Source organism: Polyodon spathula, chromosome 4 (genome assembly GCF_017654505.1).
Source record: "Polyodon spathula isolate WHYD16114869_AA chromosome 4, ASM1765450v1, whole genome shotgun sequence".
NCBI classification, from domain to species: Eukaryota; Metazoa; Chordata; class Actinopteri; order Acipenseriformes; family Polyodontidae; genus Polyodon; species Polyodon spathula.
Window position 1 is genome coordinate 20,244,012 of NC_054537.1, and position 11,245 is coordinate 20,255,256.

The following is an 11,245-nucleotide window of genomic DNA, read 5'->3' on the forward strand; positions in this document are numbered from 1 at the left end:
ACACTAAAGAAGCCTGAGCCTCTTTTGCTGATTTAATGAGAGAATGCTGACCACTTTTAACAACTTTGAAAGAAGCGGGATAGATGAGAAACCATTTCAGTCCCATTGCCACCATCTGCTTCCTAATCACTGTAAAGTCTCATCTAATTTGAACAGTTGCATTCCGTGAAAAGCAATCTATCTGTCCCATGGCATATGGGGGAGTCTGCTTTTCCCCCTTGCAGTATCAGCTGCTTATCACTGTATCTAAACAGGCTGAAATGAAAGTGCGAGGTTGGTTCCTATGAGAGTCGTTCCAGTTATACAATCTGTGCGCTCTTTCTATTTCAATCAGACGACCTCTCAAAGAAGGGATCCACATTGGCAGCACTGTCTTTAAAAATCTGATTCGGTTCAAACCATCTCCAGATTCAGCCAAACCCACCAGCTGTAGATTATTTCTCAGTTCCCGTCTTCCATCTATGTGGCCTTGTTTTGCAATTGTTCAGTCTGTTGGTTGCAGAGTGTCAACCCGCGCCTGCTCGACCACACTGAGGAATGAAGGCAATAAAATCTGGACTGCAGCATATTCAGGGACCCAGGATGTAAATCAACCCCCCCCCAAAGCCCTGATTGTATCATTTGTGTTTTTAGTGCCTCCTTCAAATCATTCAAAATCTCCCAAAGCGCTTGTTTCATCATAGCGTCTAAGCCATGTTGTTGGTTCTGCAGCGCATCCAAGATGGCGTTGTATCGTTGATCTTCAATAATGATTGATGTTTCTTTAAACTTCTTCTTAGTTCCCCCTGCTTGCTGCCATATTAATAGTGAGACTTCTAGCTCTGTAGGTGGTTGACTGTTTTACGGATTAAAGTTAAACAGAGGAAAAAGAACTGCCTGGAGCCTGAGCCTACACATGCATCCCAGAAAAGTGCTCTCAGAAGCATTGATTTTATTTCTTTTTGCATTTTCTTTTGGCAAACAGAGATATCAAACTTAATGGACATTGCATGTAAAAAATAAATAAATCAAAAAATGAATACAACTGTCTCATTAACTAAGCCCACACAATATCATTGTATTTTCATCATAAAAAAAAAAAAAAAAAAAAAAAACTTTAAACTTTAAATAGTTAATGAGTTCATTATTTGTGATTCTGATATGGTGATTCTGTTTAGAAAGAATATGGACATGGTCATTTTTGCCTTCAAATACATTGGAAGCAGTGTTTATCTGAATTTTTGAAAATGTTCCCAGTACTAATGAAAATCCTAAATGATGTCCTGGAATTTGATGATCTATGGAAATCAATGATCCGTGTCTCAGCTGGTAATCAGAGAATTTGAAATCGACAGAGGTCTCCAGGTTCAGAAACCGTCCTGTTACATGAGGCAGTGATACAGTATTTCAGGAAATGCAATAAAACCTCGTCACCACTAATGACACACCTGTTCGAGGCATCATTCTTCTGCTAATTATATCACACAAATCTACGTACTTTTAAGTTATTTATTTCAAATATAATATGCATAATTCTGGATGTTTTACCATTCCAGTAGAACAAACAAAGAGGGTATAGTGTGTACTGAATAAAAATGTACATTCACAGTGAGTTCAATAACTATAAGGGCTATACCGAACCCATCAGTCTAGAATGCATTCAGGGACCAAAACTGCAGCGTGAATGAACTGAAAACATTACAAACTTCTAGTCCCTATAAAATATTTAGGGTAATGGTGTTTTTTAAGATAAAGAAGTATGTAACTGATTATTTTAAAAAAACATGTATACTGTGCTACTTATTTAAAGCAGGCGGGCCAATACACAGGCCATGTCCTTTTACTCTTGCTTATGTTTTTATTTATTTTGCAGGTGGTTTAATGGAACATGAATTGCTGCTAGCCATTCAAAAATACATTATATCTGCAAGTGCTGTATCAAACCAACATCTGCATGCCTCACTTTCCAATGGGGTATCTGATTTTAATTTATGTGATACTGATACAAGCAGAAAAAAAAAAAAAAAAAAAAAAAACAATTGTCTGACCCTGGCCTGAACCTCCTGTATCCAAAAAAAAAATTGGAGAGCCTGATAAAAACTGTCCTGGAGACTTGCTATTTTTGTTAGGTTTTTGTACAAGCATTCACCACTGGTCAAACCCTCTGGCCTCCACTATAAACATGGTATACATAAAACATGACTACACTGCCCTGCTGTTCTCCTGCATGGTACACATTGATTTATATACCCAACACGCAGGACCCCAATAACGGATGCATAATTAATCAATACGTTTCCAGAGCAGAGCAAATGTATTTGTCTAGGATCAACTTTTATCGTGCCTCTCATTTTCCAGTGGTCTGGATCAAAAGCTTCCTGTCTGCAGTTTAATATATACAATAGATATGAATATGTTAAGTACATGCTGTATTTAACAATGAAGTAACAATACTAGTAACATGTACATTTACAGAGAAACAAGCACGTCAGCAATGTACTTCCTCTGCTAAGGTTGTAAATAAAAAATGAGGTATCTGGTGTAACAAGCATTATATCATCAAAACCCTACATCCCCATAACTTGGTAAGGAATAATCAAGGTTTAGTCATAATTTTCTGTGTGACACACACACACACACACACACACACACACACACACACACACACACACACACACACGTATAGATACATACAGACACATTTGTACATCCTCAGAGTCTAGTTCTTATAAGGACCTCTTTGTCATGTGACATGTTTAACATTATTACTGTTACCAGTAGAGTGCATTCGACCACATCAGTAAAATGGGGCCATTTTTTAAATTATTTTTTTAAACACACCAAAGTCCTTTTCGCTAATGGAAAATAGCCTTTGCCATACTCTCTATAACTTGTCTTAATGAATGTACCAAGTTTCATCACATTTGGATACATAGGTACATTCCCTCTATCAGATAATAAATAACAATAAATAACAATATACACCCCCCCACCCTTTTTTTTTTAAAGGTTTAAACTTTCATGCATAGCATAGAGAAGAAAAAAAAAACTGTACTATAGCAAACACGACGGCAAGATAGCACATGCGTCCTTGCACAGGTAGCGGTGCAAGTGTCTATTTCTCAAATACTCAAGGTTAACAAACCCCTCGTATCTGCAATGCTAAGGATAAACGAGGGGGGGTGCGTCTTGAGTGAGATTTCTGTTTTTTAAACAGCATTTTTTCTTCTATTCTTATATCAAATATTAATAACACTGTTACTGAAAATAAATAGAATATTTAAAATAAAATGTCTGTACTGGAATTATTAGCTTGAATATCTGCTCTTGCTGTTTTCTGTTGCATTTGATTTTTTTTTTTTTTTCTCTGTACTGGTCTGAAATAGACTGATTCAGCTAAAAAAAACTAAGTCTAGCATTCTTGCTGGCAGATTGCCAAGCCTTGCCAAGGTGGGCTGGGCTACTTGGCGTGATCTAATGTAATGGTGGACAAAAACATATTTGCATTTCACTAGAGGGAAATATAAAGAGAAAAAAGAATATTAATAACGCAATAATATGCCGCTACAAATTGCCTACCTTTCTTTCCATAGCTTCAGTGCAGGTTGCGGTCACGAGGCGGCTGTTGCAAAAGAGTCTCTGTCCGGCTGTCTAGTTCTGAACTTCCCCTCCGAAAGCAGTCTGCGATTCCACCACTCTCCCCCCGGCTGTTTGTACTGATGGATGGATGGTTGGTGCCAGGGAAGGGGCTGAATCTGTAGGATGGAGCCGGTCTGGAAAAGCTCAGTACGGCTGGAGCAGTGGCGCAGGCGCAGGCGTGGGCGCTGCAGGAGACAAAATCGATACAAAATGAGGCAAAGAAGGGAGCGTCTGTAAATTACACGAGAAAAGTTACATTCGAAAACTAAATATGGTAGCTGGGGACCCAAAGTGGAATTAAAGGGTCGGAATTTGGACACAAATCAAGAGATTTTTTTTTTACCGAGTTTTGCAATGAATGAAGTCGTACAAGAGTGCAATGCTCACCAATCACAACAAGGGATCATACAAAAGCAAGGTCTGATGCATATTTAATCTGAAACAAAAATACACTGGAAATGTGAAAAAAAAAAACGGCAAGTTATCAAAAGATCCCAGCCATTTAAAGCAGAGAGATCAAAAACACAAGCCAAGTTTCAAGAAACAATTAGGGCAACCTTGACGCACAACTGTCAAAGCGGTGGAGTTTTTGAAAGGGACTCCTCACAGTATACTTTTTTTCCCCCTAGTTTTTTTTTCCATGTTGAAAAAATAAGTTAATTGTCATTAAACTCGGATGTCCTGTAATATACATTTGCGTGATAAAGGTGGCTAGGATCTGCAATAAATAAATAAATAATATTTTTTAAAAAATCCGTTGGGAGAAAAAGAAGTAGGAGGAGGACACTTTTACCTTACTTTGATGGCGACTTATTTCTCTTAGGTCACTGGCAGTTCTCGCGCTTCGCTGTAACTACCGTTCCTCTCGATCAGAAATGAAGTGGCACCATGCTTAGAGGATGTTGCCACTTAATTAGGAACTATCAAGAAATACAGCAGTTTATTGCAAGTGAGCAAAACCACGTGACCTACCACATCGTCGGCAAGCTATGCAATATATAAGGCTCTGTTAGTGTTACCTAGCCAGGTAGCAGAAAAGATTGATGAGAGAGTGGGTTCTGGGCAAGTCAGAGAATCTGGATCCCGGACTGCAGCTGTTCCAGGGAGCCCTTTCTTGTATGGAGCTCTAGATTTTAGAAAAACGTTCTGAATATTAATGTAGATAGTATAAGTCACTATTCATTGGGTAATTTGGCTATGATTTTGAAACAAGTGTCATATATGGTTTGGGTGGTTCAAGTGTATTTATATCCAATACAAAACCAGCAAATCCAGTCACATTGTATGAAAGTGTACATTCATATTTGTGAATTGTTATTTATTTACTTATTATTAAAGACTAAGAACTCTTATTGTATTTAACCTATGAAACTGCATCCTGCATGCTATTATTTTTCATATTTATTACATACATACATAATCATTTAGGTAAGCATACTTTTTCAATTATTATTTTTTTAAATACAAATGTTGTGTAATTATTGAATAAAGAGGGATGTTTGGTTTTTAAAATCCATTTCCAACCTCTTGTTGTTTTTACTGTCATTGTCATAGTCTTTATACTTTGTTTCAGGGCATAGTGACTGACCGACAACAGATCAAATTAATGATTAGTACAAACACTTGCATACAAAACCTGCCTACCCCGACAATACTGGAATGCTGTGTTTCGCAAAACACTGAATTAGAATGATAGGCCCTTGATTTATAGTCTTGTGCCTGGCCAGCAACCCATCATGTAATTGCAAAAGGTGGGAGAAATTAAAATGAGCATCATATGAATATCCATGTGGCATATGTTTTTCATTGATTATATTCGCAAGTTTGCATAGCATGGCACAGAAAACAGTTTATGTTTGGAACAGTTTATACTATTTTTTAAAAACATTTTAAACGTGTTTATTTAACCGAGGTTATGGCTTAATTATGCTCTGTGTTGTCTGTGATGGAATATCGCGATACAAGCTATAGTGCCATCTGCTGTTAAACTAGGAGTACTGCAGTGGAAAGTGGCTCTGGCTCTCAAACCACAGCTACCCAAAAGTTTGTACCTGACTTACTGAAATGATTGCACACCTGTCAACTCTCCCGACTTCTCCCGAACAGATTTTCTCACGTATTTGGCACTGCGAGTTTTTTTGCCACCTAATTTTCACCTAATTTTCACCTTGCGACTGTTGATTTTCAGGTTCATTAACAAGCCAATTAGTCACATTTCAATAGTCTGGACTTCCACTGAACTGGAAAAAACAAAACAAAAAACGAGACAGCCACCAGTAGTCGCAACAATTTAAAAAAAGAAAGAAAAAAATACATTGCTGGACACCCAAAGTTGAGCTTTTGTGCAATATTTTAGCACGTAAACTGTTATTTTCGGCAAAAGGTCCAGAGCCACTGCAAAATTTAAAATACAGAAGGAAAAAATAAACGCAACCGCTTCCATAAAAAGGTAAAATAAAGAAGTCCAGAAAAGATTCTGGGACCTAAAGTTGTGATGCACCCCCTAGCCTCTGTAAGTCGCTTTGGATAACGTCTGCTAAATGACTAAGATAATAATAATAATAATAATAATAATAATAATAATAATAATAATAATAATAATAATAATAATACAGCGTGACTATAAAAAATCCTTAATGTATTTAAATATCACAATGTACTCTCTGGTGCAATATTAATATTCATATTCTTTACATGAAATATCTGAATATTTATATATGTTTGTGAAAAATCATAATACAAATGTTAAACATCAATATGCATTTCTTACATATGCTTTCGAATGGTCATATGTTAATGAGAGAGAGAGAGAGAGAGAGAGAGAGAGAGAGAGAGAGAGAGAGAGAGAGAGAGAGAGAGAGAGAGAGAGAGAGAGAGAGAGAGAGAGAGAGAGAGAGAGAGAGAGAGTGATTCTTGGTGGTAAATCTCCCTCCCGACCTGGGAGGGCGCTAAGTAGAAAGGACCGAGTATCTTGGGCTTTTTGGCCTGACAATTCATTCCATGGGGTAAAAGGAAAGTCAGCCATCTAGGTAAAGGACAGAGCTTCGTTACACAAATGCATCGACATGGAAGGTAAATGATGTGACAGCCATGGATTGGTGGAGTGGCTGCAATCATTTATCAAGGACTCATGTATGATGGTATATTAAAAGGATGAAGTGTTCCTTATTTTCATCAGTTCTTTGTTTTGAGCGGTTCCTTGTTTTGGTTAAAGAGTAAATAACCCCGAAGGACCAAAAACATTGTGATTGCTGTTAGTGAGTGTTTATTTATCTTTTAGTTTACTAATTATTGTGATTATTATTATTAGACTCCTGAAACAAGTTCCGGAGCTGTTGCCGAGGGACATCAAAAACCCAGAACATCGCTGCACGTATTGACACCTGATAAATTGTATCACCCACCCTGAGCACTACAACACGCACCCAGGACTGGTGAGTTCTTGGCGGGCCAGTTGGGGCCCTGCTTGATCGAGGAGGCTCAGGGAGCATACCAGGCAATGAGTGACGCAAATGCCATCGATTACGACCTGGTGACGATGGCCATTCTCTGCCGCCTCAATATTACTGGAGAGACTCGCCTGGTATGGTTCAGGGAGTACCTGCAGGACCCCGGAGACACAGCCCAGGGTGGTCGCTCAACGGTTGTGTGACCACATGGTCCACTGACTGACCCCCGAAAAAAAAAACAACCTGCAAATGGGGGTGGCAGTGGTAGTCGAGCAATTTTGCCATGTTGTCGGCGCCAAGACCCAGGATCCCGCACCACAACCCTGACACCCTGGAGGAAGCCGTGAAGCTGGACGAGGATTTTGAAGACTCCCTGGTCTCCGCCCTGGACAGGGATACTGTCAGTTCCCGTCCTTTGGAGCAGACGAACACCACCTCCTCTCTCTTCTCCACCTCCACCAACATCAGCCCTGGGATGGAGATCTCCAAGACTACGACCCCAATTGGCCCCCTTGTCTCCCCTCCATGGAGACTAAGGTTGGCCCCCAGCTGGGGTAGAGGTGCTGCCCCTGCCCAGCTGCCATACCAGCAACGGGACAGACATTTAACCTATGTTCCCTTTGGCCCCCCATCTGTTTTAGATGCAAACAACCTGGACACCTGGCCAGGTCATGCCCCGCCGCATATATATTTATTGGTAGGACAGACAAAATGTCACATGGTAGTAGGGCCCGGGTGGCGGAAAGGTTGCCACACCCAGCTATTCTGGGCTGACACTGGCCAAAATTTAAAGAATTAATGCAAATAATGGTAGCCTTGTCCACACACGTAAATGTGGCAGAAAAGAGAAAAATAGAACGAGTTGGTGATGTGTTCCCTTTTCAAGCTGAAATGTTTTCTCCTGTCTTCCATCCTAGAAAAACAAAGAAAGAGAGAAGGACCAAAAAATGGGAGGGAGCATCAGTGAAACAAGGCTGGGGTTTGGTGGGAGGACACACGAATGGTAACAAACCCCAGTCAAAAGAAGTTGGAACACAGTGTGATAGAGAGGGCGAGGTTACTGGGCCATCTAGGGCAGATGCTACTCCAGCCTCTCTCAATATACTGGACATGTGGCACTCAAGCGCGGACATAGTGTGGGGCCAACATAATGACCCATCACTAGTGCATGCTTGGGGGCAGGTCTGGTCTATTGAAGGTAAGGATGTTGACGGCGCTGGGGCACTAGTATACCCACACTTCAGTATCAAGGGGCAATTACTGTATAGGGTAAACCCTGCCCCGGGCACAGGTCAGCCTTTTACACAATTATTAGTTCCCTGTCTTGTCGGCCAGAGGTCATGAGGCTGGCGCATGATATCCCTTTTGCGGGGCACCTTGGAGCTGACAAGACAAGGGAACGGATATTGGCTCAATTCTATTGGGTAGGTCTTCATACTGATGTGTTGAAATATGTAGCCACATGCCCAGACTGCTAACGAGTAGTGCTGGGTCGAGTGCGCGCCGCCCCTTTGTTTCCACAGCCAATTATTTCCACCCCCTTTGAAAGCATTGCACTGGACATAGCAGGCCCTTTGCTACCTTCTGATTCCGGGTATACACATATATTAGTGGTGGTAGATTATGCAAAGAGATACCCGGAAGCAGTTCCAGTGAGGTCCACTAGTGCCGCTGCAATAGCCACAGAGTTAGTGAAGATTATGGCTAGAGTAGGGATCCCCAAGGAGATTTTGAATGTTCATGGAACCAATTTTTTGTCAAAAACTTTACAGCAAGTATATAAAATATAAAAAATACATCCCATCAGGACATCTGTTTATCATCCACAGACGGATGGTTTGGTGGAACGTTTTAATCAGATCTTAAAGAAGATGCTGAGACGTTTTGTAAATCAAGAGCAAAAACATTCGGCATCACTTCTTCCCTACCTCCTTTTTGCAGTGAGAGAGGTGCAGCAGAGTTCGACAGGGTTCTCCCCCTTCAAGCTCTTGTATGGCCGACAACCTCGTGGCATCCTCGATCTGTTGAAAGAGGGGAGGGAGGAGCACAAAGGCTTGTCTAAAAATGTAGTGAAGCATGTTTTCCTACTAAGAGATCGTTTGGATTTGGTCGGTCGTCTGGCCCAGGACAACCTCAAATTGGCTCAGCACTGCCAACAGCAGCATTACAATAAAACTGCACGAATTTGAACCTTTCGACCTGGAGACAAGGTAATGCTGCTGCTTCCCTCTTCAGAATCGAAACTATGTGCTAAATGGCAGGGGCCATATGAAGTGTTTCAGGCTATAGGAAAGGTGAATTATGAAATTAGACAGCCTGTTCGCTGTAATGAAAAATACATTTATTAAAGCCCTGGCAGGCAAAGGAGTTCTTGTTTAAAGCCTCGTCACAGCCGACATCAGTGGCGCTGGCGATAGCACAGGGGCATATATCAGCCGCAGACCAGAACCAATGGGCACAGACAAACAACAGTCAATCAGGACAAATAAACAACAACCTATCACAGGGGTGACAGAAGGCACCACACACGCAGGCTACATTTGACATAGACTCAGAGACAGAGTTAACCAGCAAAGGCGGGAAGTACAGAGTGGGAAGGAAACAAAGTACAGCGTGAATTACAGTACACAAACACAGTAGGAATACAGTACAAAATTTGGATGCACGGATTGCTACATTATTCTAAAATAACCCAGCCTCCACTTAAAAGTCCCTGTTTGAATTTTCTGAACAAGGCAAGATAAATGAGTGGTGGCATCCATGATAATACATTGAATATCATAAATATTGTTTACTTTAACGGTATGTTTGGTATCAGCCCCCCCCCCATGAAAGTCTGGGTCCGCCTCAGGTCGTATAAAACGTGCACAGTTAAAGAATGATGGTGTTTTCATTCCTTTAATCTAGGGGCTTTGCAACATGTCAGCAATCTATTACACCTAGCACATTTGGGACAACTGATCATATTTGTGTTTAGTTCTATTTTGTTTCACATCCGTAATTAGAAATAGAATATACCCTTACCCTACAGAAAAGTACACCTGTGACATCAGTTAATATCATTGACGTAAGCAGAAGACGGTACCCGCTGCATGAAAATAAATGTAACCTGTTTACCTGTACAGGTATAGCATGACTGCGGACTGTTTGTGATTCTAAAATTAAACTTAAGTTATTGGATATAGTGCCTATATCCAATGTGTATTTACGCATTACTTGCTTTATAGTTAGATGTAGATATATGTCTATCGGGGACGAATTACTCTTGGTTTAGTGTAGGGTCGTCATCCCTTCCATCTCGTGCTGCAGTGGAAGAATTGGAAGCGGTTCGACATTGTCGATTGTAGATTAAGGCTCAAAATAGCCCTGTCAGCGGTCGCAGTTTAAAACACGAGAGGGATCATGTTTTAATAAGCGAGTGTATTTTTATGTTTTGCACCTTTTGAAAATAAAACGTTATTTGCAAAAAAAAGACCAATTATGAATTTCAATTGCTTAACAAGCTGTACTGCCAGTGTATGTTCAAAATACCGCAAAGCCTAAAATTCCATTACGCCACTCACTTATACGACTTTTGAAAATACATTTTGCAACTTACCTGGAGTCGCAATGGTGTGGCGACCTGTTTTTTTCCTCTGCCCCTTTAAAAATCAGGATATATATATCCAGACAGAGTGTTATAATATATTATTTACATATTTACTTAAGTTTTGTATCCATGCAAACAAAAAGGAAAACACGCATTTAGTGGTATAGCTTTAATAAAAGAGGCATTTTATTTTTTATATACATCAATGTATTTATTTATTTTTTTCTAAAATGTGTGGGGGTATATATATATATATATATATATATATATATATATATATATATATATATATATATATATATAGAAAAAGAAAAATTCAAATCCATATTTGGTGTGACCACCCTTTGCCTTCAAAACAGCATAAATTCTTCTAGGTACACTTGCACAAAGTCAGGGATTTTGTAGGCATATAGTCAGGTGTATGATTAAACAATTATACCAAACAGGTGCTAATGATCATGAATTCAATAAGTAGGTTGAAACACAATCATTAGCTGAAACAGAAAGAGCTGTGTAGGAGGAATAAAACTGGGTGAGGAACAGCCAAACTCAGCTAACAAGGTGAGGTTGCTGAAGACAGTTTACTGTC

At 39.9% G+C, this 11,245-nt stretch overlaps 1 protein-coding gene across 2 annotated transcripts in view; it reads right to left on the bottom strand.

Moving 5' to 3' along the window:
* The window catches only part of LOC121314298 (SWI/SNF-related matrix-associated actin-dependent regulator of chromatin subfamily D member 3), a 74,871-nt gene extending 70,364 nt beyond the window's left edge, over nt 1-4,507 (bottom strand). The window contains exons 1-2 of one of the 2 annotated variants that reach the window (XM_041247402.1): nt 4,412-4,507; nt 3,559-3,803 (exon numbers count right to left, since the gene is read on the bottom strand). In XM_041247402.1, coding sequence (XP_041103336.1) covers nt 3,559-3,570 — 12 coding nt within the window. In that variant the 5' untranslated portion in view covers nt 3,571-3,803; nt 4,412-4,507. Of the gene's footprint in view, nt 1-3,558; nt 4,017-4,411 lie in introns of those variants that run through there. The other variant, XM_041247401.1, reaches the window with a different exon arrangement.
* Nucleotides 4,508-11,245: the final 6,738 nt, after the last annotated feature.